Source organism: Scomber scombrus, chromosome 21 (assembly GCF_963691925.1).
Source record: "Scomber scombrus chromosome 21, fScoSco1.1, whole genome shotgun sequence".
NCBI classification, from domain to species: Eukaryota; Metazoa; Chordata; class Actinopteri; order Scombriformes; family Scombridae; genus Scomber; species Scomber scombrus.
Genome location: NC_084990.1, coordinates 23,516,007 through 23,531,422, shown reverse-complemented (window position 1 = coordinate 23,531,422; position 15,416 = coordinate 23,516,007). Strand labels below are relative to the sequence as shown.

Genomic DNA, 15,416 nt, shown 5'->3' with positions numbered 1-15,416 from the left:
AGAAATAATCCCTTAAATGACATAGTAGTCTAGCTGCCAAAGGTCACACTATGCGCAAGTCACTGGGAAAAAATGACATAAGTGTTTATTGGTTTTGATCAAATAACCTCTGCATGTGTAGTGAAAGAGTAAGGCCTGTGTCACTGCACTTAATATATACCGTCTGATTGGGTGAGTCCTCCTGCTGATGTGAAAGCTATATCTGGCTGAAAGGTGTGCAATATGATTATACAAGGAAAATGATATCTGTGATTACAAATGTTGACTAGGTGTCATCGGTTTCTTGGAAACGGAGCCTGCTGTAATTCCCCCACCTTCTCCTCTCCCATGTGTGCAAACCGTCCCAGTTTCAGGACACGGTGCACATGAATGGTCACACAGGCCTTCCAAGGCAAAGTCAATCTCTATGATTTAAAACAAATGTGAAATAAAATGCTCCATAGTTCACTCATATACGTTTTAATCCTTGTTTACTGTATATAGTATTTCATTTTGTTTATTTTATCACTTTCACCCTTACACTGCTACTTTTTCCCAACTGAACTTGTGTCAATTTGAATTTCTCCCAAGAGGGATCAATAGTCCTACTAGGGATTGGGATTATAAAATAAGGTGGACATTGTGCTGTTCCTGTTTCAGTATTTACAGTGAACATAATTAGAAAGTTTAGTTGTGTTAACCAGACTCAACAACATTTTACTTTCAATGAATGAACTCAGTGCCCTTAACTAAATTCTTGTAAGGTTTAATACTATAATTTTTAATTTATTTATGATTTTAACATTTTAATACTACACCTTTAAGCATGAACAAATAAAGTTCCTAGTTAAGTAACAGACTTTTAAGTATGCTATTCATTCATTTATTTATTTATTTATTCATAGTGCAATACAAGTGACTAAGATGAAAACATAAATCACAGTGCAAGGCATGATAAGAAGGAGAACTAGAAAAAAAACCATAACAGGCAAGAATAAATATTTAGCTTGTATTTTCTCTCAATTCAGATGTCACCTAATCTGCTTTCTATAAACTGAGGCACTTTATAATATAAAACTAGAGCAAGTTAGACTACATTAAGTGATCAATAACGTCATCTATCTATCTATCTATCTATCTATCTATCTATCTATCTATCTATCTATCTATCTATCTATCTATCTATCTATCTATCTATCTATCTATCTATCTATCTATCTATCTATCTATCTATCTATCTATCTATCTATCTATCTATCTATCTATCTATCTATCTATCTAGTGAGTCGGAACTATTAAAAAATGATGCGGGGAACGTTAATGACGTGACACCGTTACCATGGAGACACAAAAGCCACATCCGGACGCTCAGTGAAGAAAAAGAAAGGTTTGTTGTCTTTTAAGGTCGTTAAATTAGGAAAACTAGTCATTAAACTTCCATACGATATAAATCACATACAGTACAAATTAAACTACGGTTCAGTTAAACATTACTGCCTTTTAACTGCGTTGCTATGGTTTCACGCAGGAAAAGAAACAAACTTAAACGCTGAATGATGGACTCTGAGTATTTACGGAGACACCTGGGGAAATGTCTGGCGGAGGGTCTTGCTGAGGTGGCCGAGCAGCGACCCGTGGACCCGGTCCTGTATCTGGCTCACTGGCTCCACAACTACAACTCCAATATAAACTATGACGCTGAGGTAAAGCTGCTGTTTAGAGTTACTGTCAGTAGGGGGCAGCATTACACACACTATAGCTATGAGGGAAAAGCTGCTGTTTAGGTCTTCTGCCAGTAGGGGGCAGCATTACACTATACCAACGGCTCTGCAATATACCACTAACGTAGAGAGGCCTTATTTGTTTTCACCTGCACTACTGACTATCAGAGGTGGAAAATAACTAAGTATGAGTACTATAACTGAGTACAGTTTGAGATATTTGTACTTTACTGTAGTACAGTTTGGGGTACTTTTACTTTACTCTAGTACAGTTTGGGGTATTTGTACTTTACTGTAGTACAGTTTGGGGTACTTTTACTTTACTCTAGTACAGTTTGGGGTATTTGTACTTTACTGTAGTACAGTTTGACATATTTGTACTTTACTGTAGTACAGTTTGAGGTAATTGTACTTTACTGTAGTACAGTCTGGGGTACTTGTACTTTACTCTAGTACAGTTTGAGGTACTTGTACTTTAGTGTAATACAGTTTGGGGTACTTTTACTTTACTGTAGTACAGTTTGGGTTATTTGTACTTTACTGTAGTACAGTTTGGGTTATTTGTACTTTACTGTAGTACAGTTTGAGGTATTAATACTTTAGTGTAGTACAGTTCGAGGTACTTGTACTTCAGTGTAGTACAGTTTGAGGTATTTGTACTTTAGTGTAGTACAGTTTGAGGTACTTTTACTTTACTGTAATACAGTTTGGGGTACTTGTACTTTAGTGTAGTATAGTTTGGGGTACTTTTACTTTACTGTAGTACAGTTTTGAGGTACTTGTACTTTACTGTAGTACAGTTTGAGGTACTTGTACTTTACTGTAGTACAGTTTGAGGTACTTGTACTTTACTGTAGTATATCCATGTGATGCTATTTTCTACATGTCAGAGGGAAATATTGTACTTTCTACTCCACTACATTTATTTGACAGCTTTAGTTACTTTTCAGATGAAGATTTGACACAATGGATAATATTTATGGTTAAGTTTTTAAAATACAACACATTGTTAAAGATGAATACTATTGTATTTATTAATTATAATACTTATGTGCTTTTACTTAAGTAGGATTTTTCATGCAGGATTTTTATTTGTAATTGAGTATTTTTACATTGCTGTATCAGTACTTTTACCTAAGTAATGATTTGAATTCTTCTTCCACCGCTGTTAACAGATTAGAAAACCTGCTTTCTCTAATCAGAGGTTATTTTGTGCACGCAGTGCTGGAGATAATATTGAGTTTACCATGACCACATGACCACAACCACCACAAAGAAAAGAAATACTGCAGCTAAAGCTACTGAACCTTCACTACCACCACTACAACCTCAGAGGCCTTATTCTTCTAATAGGTTTTGAGAGCTGCGGTAGACGATGACACAGACTTAAGACAGTCTAAGCTGCTCAGGCTCAGTGCTATAAAGCTGTAAAGCCAACAGTCACCCTTTACCTTTAGCTTATATTTATGTGGTGATCTATGTCTGCATCAGGATCATAACAAATAAAAGTTCAAAAGGTCAAGCTCCTCATAATATTCAAGCAAGGTTTTTTTGTAAAAGTACATGTATGAAGGGTGCTTAAAAAGGTGTAGTAGGGTCCTTTTTCTCTGTCGGAGTGTCTTTGTTGTTGTACTTCTGTTTTGTTTTTTTATTGCAGAAAAAGGAGAGATTGTCTCTCATGGAGCAGGAGCTTGAAATAGCCAGAGAGGAGGCTTTACACCAGGAGAAGCTGAGGGAGGAGGAGGAGAAGATCAGGAAGGCCTTGGACCAGTCTAAAAACGTATGTTATGTGACAAAATCTCACACAGAGTCTCCATTTACTCCTTTTTTATATAAAACCTTTCCTATCAAGATTTACTAACTTGCTGGAGGGATTGTTTGAACCTCATTTAGTCCTTTTCAGATTGTGTTTAGTTACACTTAACCATTAAAAGGTGAATGACCGCCTGTTGTCTCTATTTTGATAAGTTCATTTTAGGCAGAGACCAAAAGGAGTAGAAGCAGGAAAGTCATAAGAGTAAAGTTCTCCTCTTACATTTACTCACATTAGAGTACATCTTTAACACACTTTGAGCAAATTCCTTCAAGAGAGCATAAACACATTAACAGATCTCTGAGAAGGAGCCTGCAGGTTCTGATGCGCCCACAACTACAGCTGCTGAGGGTGATAAACCTGTGAAAGAAGAGAAACCAAACACCCCTGATCCAGAAAAGAAGCAAGGCAAAGACGAATACCAAACTGAAGCTCGGGATAATGACACTGAACAGGAGGTGATAAAAAATAGATCTCTAATCTGTGTGCTGCTGCTGCTGCTGCTGGTGGTGGTGGTGGTTCCTTCCTGATCGTTTACAATCACTTCTTTGGTTTTTGATTTATGATCTTTTGCTGGGGTCTTTCCGGTGTTACTCTCATTCTTACATTCAGTGCATGACTCGCCTCGTACAGTGTGGAAATAATCATTAAAATAAGTTAAGGAGGTGGTGTGTCTGCTGCCAGGTGAAGGTTACAGATAATTTAACCGGTCCAGAGTCTGATGTCAAAGAGGAGTCTACAGATAGAGATACGCCTGCAGAAAAAAACGAAGAGGAGCCGAAGAACGATCAAGTAGAAGAGAAAACTGAGGTGGAGCCAAGTGACAATCATGTAGAGGAGAAAACTGAGGAGGAAGCAAAGAGCAATCAAGTGGAAGAGAAAACAGAGGTGGAGTCAAGTGATAATCATGTAGAGGAGAAAACTGAGGAGGAGGCAACGAGCAATCAAGTGGAAGAGAAACACCAAGATGAAGAAAAGGTGATCAGACACCTTTTTGTACACATTTTAGTGCCAATAAAAGATAAATAACTGTGTACACAGATGACTTAGATAATTAAACTCACAACAAATAAAAAGGTGATTGGCAGGTGAAGACTTTTCATGTGATGCTAAATGTTTCTGTCCCATATTCTGTCTCGCGGCTGCTCTGCAGGTCGTGGATGAAGCTGAAACTGTTGAGCCTGAGCAGACTAAACCGTTACACTCAACTCCTAACCGAGGAGCTGACGATTCAAAAACAGACAAAACAGAAGAGCTGCGAGACGAACCAAGCCCTCGCTCGCTTGAACAGAACACAGAGAAGGTGATGCTGCTGAAATCCAACTTAGACGAAACATATTCTGCTAATTTTATCAAGAGTGTTGTCACGTTTTTGCGATTTTGGAAGGAAAAGATGAAGGATAAATAGCGAGGAAAGATGGACAGCGTTGGTTAAGAAATTTGAGGCAAAGTGAGCAAAGGACAGGTGAAACTTTACAGAAGAGATGAGGGAGAGAAGACAGGAGAAAACATAGCTGACAAGAAGATCTTATTCATTCCCCAAAAAATACCCCCAAGAGTCCAGGTGAAGAAAATCCAGGACAGAAAGTGAAGCTGAGAAAAAACTGAGTGGCTAGTATTATTATTATTATTATTTCTGACTGCTTTCCATTATCTCATTAACTCATTTTCTATATTACACAATTTAACCAGAAGGTCGATGAAGATGAGACACTTTCTACGGAGCAGCAGATGACAGAAACTGAACAGGAGACAGACAAACTGAGTTCTCCTCCTTCTCTTCAGGACCAAGAAAAGGTGGATAATCTCATTGAGTTCTACTATCTCTACTACATTCATTTTATCCTTGTTCTTTGCACATTTTTGCAGAGACACGTCGGTTTAATACTTAACCAGCTCTCTCTGTATCGTTTCATCTCAGGAGGCAGACGGGCAACACACAGGTGAGACCACTGATAGCTCGGCTCCGGCTGACAGTGATGCAACAGCAGAAGGGACGATGTCGGACGAGAAGCTGCAAGGAGAGCCTGAAAATGCGACTCCTGATGAGGCCGACGCCCAGGAGAAGGTAGAATTAAAGATCTGTTTCCAAATGTTTAAAAATGGAAGTTTACCTGTACAAAAAATAAGAAAAAGTGCCAAATTTAAACTGTCCAACGTCTGTTTTTGTTAGATTTTTAGATATTTGGCATTTTTAAAGTTGCAGTTGTGAATCATTTCTAATAAAACGTTGTGTTGCTTTTCAGGAAGAAGAACAAGAAGCGGATCATACTTGATTGAGTCAGTATCGTTTGACTAACCTCTGATCCACTGATCCATCTTTTATATAGGCTTATATAAATGTATGACTTCAGTATACATGTAGTTTGATGGATGTATATGTGCAAATATAAAATATGCTAGTTTGAACTTAAATAAATAAATAAACATTTCTTATCAACATGTGTTATTTTTCAGCTTATTTCATAATATCTGTACCTTAATTCTTAAAATATATTCTTCATGCATGTGTTAAGACATATAATAAATAATAAGATGTGTCTGATTACGGTTTTTCCTTTACAAAATACATCAAATTACATCCACTCCTTCTCCCACAGTGCAAAGTCCAGATCTCCATTATACTTGTTTCCTATAATATAAAGTTTAAGCCACTCTGTTTGAACAGCTTTAATATTACTACCACTAGTACTACTACTAATGATAATAATAATTTTATTTGCATAGCACCTTTCATACAAGAAATGCAGCTCAAAGTGCTTTAAAATAAAATAAATTAAATACACAAATGCTTCACATTAAAAGGGCCTAAAAGGAGAAAAAAGCAATGTTTAAAAAAAAAAGCAAAAGAAAAGAAAAATTAATGTTACATAAAATGGAAATTTAAAAAAAAAAAGAAATAATTTTAAAATAGTAAAAGCATGCCGGTACACAGAATAAATAGAATATATAAAATCCAGGTAAAATAGGCCTATAACATTTTAAAAGAAGTTCAATTATGCATCAGTGTGAATATAACTGATACAAAGGTTAAAGCTTTCATAAATCGCCTCCACGGAGCAGATTGCACTTTTATTTTGTAACTTTGCTGCATCATCGCTCACATGTTTGATATTGTGACGGGATGACGGTGCAGTTTTCAGACTTTCCAGTAACCTTTGAACTGGAGGAAGAGGAGGAGGAGGAGGAGGAGGAAGGTGGTGCACAATGACTGTGTCTGTATTTTATTTTCCAGTAGGCTATCTCCAGTTGTTTGTCTTCCAGATATTCAAACTAGATAACAGCGTCACTGATCGACCACAGCTGTGATTAATCACGTCGTCTGATCCTGGATCCAAACAAAGGTCGGGTGAGGGAGGGAGGGAGGAACGGTGGACTGTAGCTGGGATTTAAATGCGCGTTCATAACCACGGTGCCAGACGCAGAGCTGCTGTGGCTCCGGTGGCGCACAACATGAAGTAAATCACTACATTTGGAACAACTGGAGAAATTTCAAAAAGGAAGTTTTAGGAGGAGAAGCAGCGATGGGGGTCGTAGTCAACGCTGTGGCTACTTTCGGTGCCTTCATTACTGGTATCATGAACTTTTTCACTGATTTATTTCTGACATCACCGCTGAAAGCAACCATCAAACATTTAGAGGAAACTGAGCTCAAAACTCTGAGAGGAGGTGAGTCACGTCACGTCACGTTTTTAAAATCCATATTAGTGCAGAAGATTGTGTTTAAATGGTATAAAGTGTCTGTGTGTGTGTTTGAAGAGAGTCTATTGTTTAGTTGGAGTGCACATGTTCTGCATTTAGTCTGTTGCTCAATTGAAACCCTTTTACCTCATTTCCTCACCTAGAGATAAAGACTTTGAAGGCTAGGTCTCTGTGGGAGAAGACTGGAGCTGTCATCATGGCAGTCCGGCGGCCTGGATGATTTTTGTGCAGAGAGGTAAAGTCAAAGAAATGTTTCCCCATGTCTGAGCTGACACATTACTTTACATTACAACATTTGAATGAATTATTAAACCCTAGGACTGGGCGATATGGGCAGAATATCACAATATATTTGACCAAATACCTAGATATCGATATTTTGACAATATTGTAGGAATAACTGTTGGTGCTTTTACAAAATATTTACGCAATGAGATTTTTGATAAATAATCATCAGTAATGTGGATATAATGATCAAGTGGATAAAGGCAGATGATAGAACAGTATGTTAAGCTCAGAAAATTGAATTTTTTATAATGCAGCCTTTAAAAGCAGGAAAAGACACCTATTCCATATCATCATATTACGATATTCAATATCTAAGACAATATCTATAAAATATTGATTTATTGCCCAACGCTATTAAGCCCTTAACGTCCCCTGAAAGATCATATTAATGCTAAATATTCAGATCCCACACTAACATCAATATTCATTCTGTCATATTTGGTATCTTAACCTTTTACATACTGTTCATATTCTGATTCATAATTAGTCTCTACACCAATTCACATTCATAAATTCTGCATCAGTCATTATTAAATGTTTGATTAATCTTATATTTGCATATTTAAAAATGTGTATCAGCTGCACAATAATGTATACTGTGGTTCACATTAGGAAAAGTCTGACTAAAAGAAATGTATATATGGTGTTTTCACAGCTGTCAAATGTAAAATGGGTTAGAATTGGCTGTGAACAGTATGTAAGGGTTAAGAGAGTTTTGGGTTGCTACAAGAACTTTAATAAAGATCTTGTAAGTTTGAGCAATGTTTGACAGATTAGTCTGAGTTTGCAATGGATGACCTTTCAACAGGTCAGTGTAGATTAAGAAGTATTAAACCTCCCCAGCATTTGGTATTTAGCCTGTTTTTAGCACATTTGTGATTATTGCACATGCACGATGACAGACAACAAAGACCCACTCAAACTCTACAATTAATGCCACTTAGTCCAAAGTGGAAATTATAAGTGATGCACTAAAAACAAGACTCAAATAGGCAGCACATGTGAAGCAAAGCCTTAAAAAATACAACCAATGTCTCAGAAAAACTAAAACGGACTGAAATTTACAAATAGAAAAAGCCTTGTCCTTTATTGTGTTTTTTTTATGGAGCAATAATATTTGTTTTTTGGGGTTGTATTTTTTTAGGAGGCTGCAGAGCTGTCCTCTCTGAAACCCCAGCTGGACGAGCTCGGGGTTCCTCTGTACGCTCTGGTGAAGGAGGACGTCGGCACCGAGGTCCAGAACTTCAGACCGTACTTCAAGGGGGAAGTCTTCTTGGATGAAAAGGTTCACACTCTTGTTTCTTTTTAATGAATCAGTGTTTAAGAGTGTGTGTGTGTGTGGTCGGGTTTTCCTTCAAACCAGATCCATCCAGTTTCTCTTTAACACACTGAAGTCTTTAAGAATCTGTGCAAAATCAGTTTAGATCTGCATGAAGCATTCACAGCTTCTTCTTCCTCTTCCGCTTTTTCTTGCATTGCAGAGACGCTTTTATGGGCCCCGTGAGCGTAAGATGGGTCTCCTGGGGTTCATGCGTGTCGGTGTGTGGTTGAACGGCTTGAGGGCCTTCCAGAAGGGCTTCATGGGGAACGTTTTAGGGGAGGGATTTGTCCTCGGTGGGGTCTACGTCATTGGGCGAGGACAGCAGGTAAAAATAACCATCCTTCAAATCGGTTGTACAAAACGTATCAAAGGATTTGTGTTTTTCTAACTCAGAGGAGAATTTGTTTTTATTATTTTCTTGTAGGGAATTCTGCTGGAGCACAGAGAGATTGAGTTTGGAGATAAAGTCAACATTGGAGATGTGATCCAAGCTGCCAGAAGGATACCGCAGGAACTTCTGCCTCTGGAAAACAAATAATGCTTTGTGTTATTAGAACCTCATGTCTGTAAACCCCCCCCCCCCAAAAAAAAAAAAGCATCTTACAGTCCCATATATTGTAGATTGCAGAGAAAGTTTAAGACTATATAAGATTTACAAATGTAATAATATATAACTTGAAGGGTAAAGAATTTCATGATACAGATCATATGTGAAAGTTTGTCTGAAAATGACTTAAAAAAAACTAAAGGAAGTGCACAATAGACATGTTGATGTACTGGTTACTGAGACCAGGATGCATTTAGTGGTATGACTGGTCCTGGTATGAGGATCCAAGTGTGTTAATGACGGTTTGACTTTAAACTCAACAGAGGAAGCAGACTTGATGTCTAACACTCTGTTTTCTTTCATACTGTGTTTGTGATACCACGGTGTTATCTTGGGAGCAAAGAACCAATAAAAACACGTCTTTGCACTGCAGCACATTCTTGTTTTCATTATGATTCACTGCTTGGATGAAGTTACTCGTGTGAATTTCACCAAGTTGAAGGGTGGGACTTTTTACTTTTTTGAAGCCAACATCATCATGTCCAATCCATCTACTTTCCTGCAGGGGTTTCTTCCACAGTCAGTGCTATATGAGAGCTCCCGCCCCCGTTTGTGCAAAAACAAAGTCCTTTTTTGGTGCCTTTGCATTCCAGGATCAGAAATACAGTCTGTGTTCAGCATGAATAACTTACAGCTCTGACTGGATATTTAATACATTTTTAAACAACCATGGAAACAGGTTAGTGTCTTGTTTAAAATGTCATAGAAGTACATTGTATAAAAAGCTATGTACTTTAGCTGTGGATGCATGCTGCTTTTTTCTCTTTTCCCATTTTTGAGATGGGTCATTAATAACTGGTTTGCATGAAGGCAATGCTCATTAATCTCTAATCCCTAATGGGCTAATCCAGTTTACTGTGTTTATTTCTGCACTGAGAAAAGTAATGGAGTAAAAAAACCCAGCAGTGTTATTGTGGAGAAGAGCAGCCGAGTCACCCACATGAAGGATGTAGTCCTAGAAATATGCTATCTTATTTTTCTCTTTCCCTTTTAGAGTAACTTAAACACTAAATGTTCATACTTGGACATTAAAGTCAGTTTGCATTTGAGAGAAAAACACACAAAGCTTCACTTTTTCTTTCTCTCTTGTTAAAACTGTAATATTAAACTCCTAAGCAACAAAAGCAAAGTAAAATGAACCATATGTTTGTTTACATTTTGGTGTATCGGCACCATTAAAAGTATGCCGAATTAGCTATTAGAAGTTCCTGTTTACATTGGATCACTGGATTACTTTAATGCTGAAGAAAAGTTTAAAAATATGATACTCAGGCAAGTTCTCAAGTGTTTCTATATCTATGATTTCTTGTCACTATGTTCAACATTTGCCAGTATGTAGTCATTGTCAGTATGGGCACAGTTGCTGCTGTAAGATTTGGGCTAAACCTTATCAAATATACCAGTGATGACCGTTCAACTGACAAAAACACACTTCTTTTCTTTTTCTTTTTTTCTATTAATGGAGCTGAGTCATTGCATTGTGCTGCACTGAGTCATTCTGAGCTAAAGTTCAACTTGATATCTTCACTGAGGGTTTGCACTGATGTTGTCGATTTGCAGAAGCAGCTTTTTTTTGCATTTTGAAACGGAAGAAATGTGGTTAAAGTTGCACAAAGTCAGAAGGGACACTATGAGGCATTTGATTTGTATTACAGGATCCAGTATTTGCATGTGACTCATCCTCAGCTATTCTGTGACCCTTTGCCTATTTACCAAAATAAATGTGTCATGCAACAGATATTTCTGCAGCTTGCAAAGATTCATTAGTTTTCTCTGCTCTCCAGAGCTTCCTCCCATCCTGAATGGAGAGCTGTTCAGTGTGTGGTATGTGGCTCTGGCAGTCATCGCCGCACTGGTGTTTGCAGTGGCTCTCGCAAACACTGACTTATTCCTCACTGAGTCAGTCCCAGCGGCTCTGGAGGAACTGAGCAGCGCTGAGCTCCAGACGACAACAGGAGGTGAACGAAGAGGAAATAAAATACAGTGTATATACAGTACAGGATAGATGGTCTGCTATAGTTCAGAGTTCATTCTTGGAAAGGCAGCAAGTCCTTTTAGTAGCTGTTCAGGATCATATTTCACATTAATCAAAGTGGCTCATTATTAATTTCACAGTTTTTCATATGTACAATTTAACATTACTTATATACATATAGTTGTAGACAGGACACATTATCCATGTTTATGTTATAGTCTGTATTATTCAAGTCAAATTTGACCCTTTTTTAAAATCTGAGAACAGCAAAAACTCCCTAAATGCTTTATTTTAACTCTTTCATGCTGTTCGGGTGACATTTGACCCATTTTGACATTTTAAACCCACGAAACCCCCAAAGTGACATTCTTTAATCATGACCTTTATCCTAAAGTGAAAGGAAAAGAAGTGAAAGGGAAATATTTCAAAATGATTTATTTGTTGTGCAGCTGAGTGAGTGTTGATTGATGGTTTGTTCTCTTAGACTTATAAATATTTGGCATTTTCAAAGTTTCAGTTGTGAATCATTTTTAATAAAGTGACCCAGAATATGCACTTTTTAAAAGGGGTTTTTGCACATGATGGGTGTTCTGGGTTTATTTAAAAAAAAAAAAAAACCCTCATGTTTTTGTTTTTGCACTCTTCACATTCAACAACATTGATTGAAATCATGATTTATGTAACATCCCAGCCAGAACGTCCATGTGGGCCCCACATGGGTTAAGTACAGGCTATGTAGCTACTGAGTGGGTATGGGCTTGAACTGGGCAAATTTTGCGGGTCCCACATGGTTTCAGTAAAATGGGTCCCACCTGTGAAGCCCACCTTGGCTGACTGTATGAGCCCCATAAGGGATGTAAGTGGGCTATGCAGACATGGGCATAAACAGGGCAACAATTGTATGGGCCATATATTGATTTAGAAACATGGGCCCAACATGTGTAACTCACCCAGTTGGGCCCCACCTGAAACCCAGTCAGAACCCACTTGAAGCCCATATGGGGTCACCATGGAAACTGCAGACAAACCCACTTGGGACCCATATTGCAGCCCAGATTTAACCCTTATGGGGCCCACATGGACATGCTGGTTTGGATAGGATCATAATCTAGTATGATTGTGTTTTAGTGTAAAACCAAAAGAATGCTGCTCTCTGAAAGCTTCATAAAGGAGAAATAATCTATTTATGAATGATAGATGAGCTATTTATGACATGATTTAAGGTTCAGAAGTTAGATATAGAGACTCAATTATGAGGGGAAACTGCAAAGGGTCAATGCAGAACTCTGAAAATGAACTAAAGATTGTTATTATAAGGAATCATATTTATGAGCATTGTGTGAATCTGCAGATGGGAAGACGCTGAAAGGACAAACGCTGTGGGAGAAGAACGGAGCCGTGATCATGGTGGTGAGGCGACCCGGATGAGCCTTGTGCAGAGAGGTACAGTACATGCATGTTTGAGATATTCAGTATAATCCACTCAGGCTGCTACAACTGAAATGACGTACTCTTATTGGTTGGTTGAGCAACCTTGTCTGGGATATTTTAATATCAGTAGAGAGGTACTAGATCTTAACAACAGGATACATCTGTCACTTCTATTTCCGTGTGCTGCCTTTGTTTTTCACTCAACACCTGACAGCTTTGCACAGATGATATAATGGCTCCGTCTGGGTCATATGTTTGTATTTTTTGAATGGAGGCCAGTCTCGGGTGTATCGTCCTGCCCAGTCGGATGAGGATAAAAATACTGTGCATGTGTGCTCACATTAAGCATCTGCAGTATTTAAATACTCAGTGTGACAGATCAGGGTCACTGCACCTCCGTCCCTTTGTGTTGTCATACAGTATCATTCTCCTTCTTAACTGCAGGGTTTTAATAGTTATGTTAAAGTATTTGAACTCTTTTGTAAAGGTGACACATAATACTACTACTACTACTACTACTACTACTATTACTGGTACTACTAGTACTACTACTACTACTACTATTACAACAACAACAACTACTACTACTACTAATACTACTACTACTACTGGTACAAAATGAGAGTAGAAGACAATGAAATGCAATAAGGAGATGATGAAAAAGATAATAAAATTAAATTTAAAAAAAATAAATAAAAAAGGCAGGTACAATGAACCAACAGCATCATGTAAAAGCAAGTCTGTAGAAATGAGTTTTAAGAAGGCTCCTGTCTAATTATATCAGCGTCACAGTAATTTGGTAATACATTTTCTTTAATAAACTGAATGATTGCTGGTGTGTGTTCTCCTTCCTGCAGGAGGCTGCAGAGCTGTCCTCTCTGAAACCCCAGCTGGACCAGCTCGGGGTTCCTCTGTACGCTGTGCTGAAGGAGGACCTCGACACAGAGGTCCAGAACTTCAGACCGTTCTTCAACGGGGAGATCTTTGTGGATCAGGAGGTAATAATACACAAAATTATTATTATTATTATTCAATAACTGGAGCTACTTTGTCATCCCTTATTTTATGTCTTTGCAGCGTGTTTACTACGGTCCTACGCAGAGGAGGATGGGTCTGGCTCTGGGTCTGGTGCGTCTGGGTGTGCTGAGAAACCTGGTCCAGGCACAGAAGAACGGTTACCACGGCAACAAAAAAGGAGAAGGTTTCATTCTCGGTGGCTTGTATGTGATTGAAGCAGAAAAACAGGTGATTAAAGAAAAACAAGTCTTGTTAATAAAACTTATAATTTGTGATTCACACTGGTTTATTATTTTTATTTTTCTATTATTATTATATATATATTGTCACTATTTGGTTTGCTATCACTTTTATGTGGTCATTTCTTTAGGTGGAGGCTTCAAATAAGCGTATATAGCAATAAGAATATTATTTGTTCTTTGTCATTTTTTGTGTGTAAATTTGAACTTATTTAAGAGTATTTCTTGTCTCTTACTCAGGGGATTCTTCTGGAGCACAGGGAGAAGGAATTTGGAAACAAAGCTCATATCTCGTCCATCCTGGAGGCCGCAAAGAAAATAAATAAAAGCCAATAAGTTGAGAGAAACTTTTTTTTTTAACTTTCTGTACTTTAATGTTGGTTTATCTATGAACAGTCTGTGTCTAAACCACTGAGGAGGCAGACCTGATGCTGTAAACCAACTGCAAATAAATAAAAGCCAATAAATTGAGAAGAAACTTGAGATTAAGCTCTTAGAGTTGTTTTTTTTGTTGTTGCACTTTAATGTTGGTTTATTTATGACAGTCTGTGTCTAAACCGCTGAGGAGGCAGACCTGATGCTGTAAACCAACTCAAACTGTAAACATGCACAATAAACATGATGATTGCTTAAAATAAAGTGGATTTTTTTGGAGTCTTATGTCATTTAGTACATTTAAGATCTATTTGTGTGAATTGATGGAAATTGTATCTGTGTTTTTTCCTTTATTGAACAGAATATACAAGCAACCAGTCATTCCAGTTCATAAAATGAATGAATGAATATATAAATAAATAATAAATATTTATATAAAAATATCATAGCTGCAAAAGAAGCAAAGAAAAATTAATAAATAGATAAATAAATAAATAGTAAAAATATGTATATAATGAAAACATAATAGTTTCAATAGAAGCCAAGAAAAATAAATAAATAGATAGATAATAAAAAATATGTACATAAAATAGTTTTAACAGAAACAAGGAAAATAAATAAATAAATAAGTAATAAATAAATAAATAAAATATGTGTATAAAAACATAGTCGTTTCAATAGGAGCAAATTAAAATATATAAAAATATAAAAAAATAAAGGCAAAACTGACAGACTTCTTCAAGTAACATATAACATTTTTTATTTTTTTATTTTTGTAAATATAATATAAATCATCAAAATCACATTTTATTACAATCAAACAATAAATGATGGGGTTGTTTTTAATGTCCTGTCTTTGTGGATATGACATTCACCTTATGAAATAAATAGGTTTACAACATTTTCTCTCAGTATTCAACAGGAATTACTGACTTTTCTCATCAGTTG

General features: G+C 37.1%; 1 protein-coding gene and 1 pseudogene across 2 annotated transcripts in view; both read left to right on the top strand.

Annotated features, from left to right (window-relative positions):
• The window catches only part of LOC134003428 (peroxiredoxin-like 2A), a 283,623-nt gene extending 273,820 nt beyond the window's left edge, over positions 1 to 9,803 (top strand). The window contains exons 2-6 of one of the 2 annotated variants that reach the window (XM_062442631.1): positions 6,941 to 7,182; positions 7,359 to 7,450; positions 8,648 to 8,788; positions 8,985 to 9,149; positions 9,249 to 9,803. In XM_062442631.1, the coding sequence (XP_062298615.1) occupies positions 7,038 to 7,182; positions 7,359 to 7,450; positions 8,648 to 8,788; positions 8,985 to 9,149; positions 9,249 to 9,362 (657 nt within the window). In that variant the 5' untranslated portion in view covers positions 6,941 to 7,037 and the 3' untranslated portion in view covers positions 9,363 to 9,803. Of the gene's footprint in view, positions 1 to 6,866; positions 7,183 to 7,358; positions 7,451 to 8,647; positions 8,789 to 8,984; positions 9,150 to 9,248 lie in introns of those variants that run through there. The other variant, XM_062442630.1, reaches the window with a different exon arrangement.
• Positions 9,804 to 9,941: 138 nt separating this feature from the next.
• Positions 9,942 to 14,711, top strand: LOC134003475 (peroxiredoxin-like 2A; annotated as a pseudogene).
• The last annotated feature ends 705 nt before the right edge of the window (positions 14,712 to 15,416 follow it).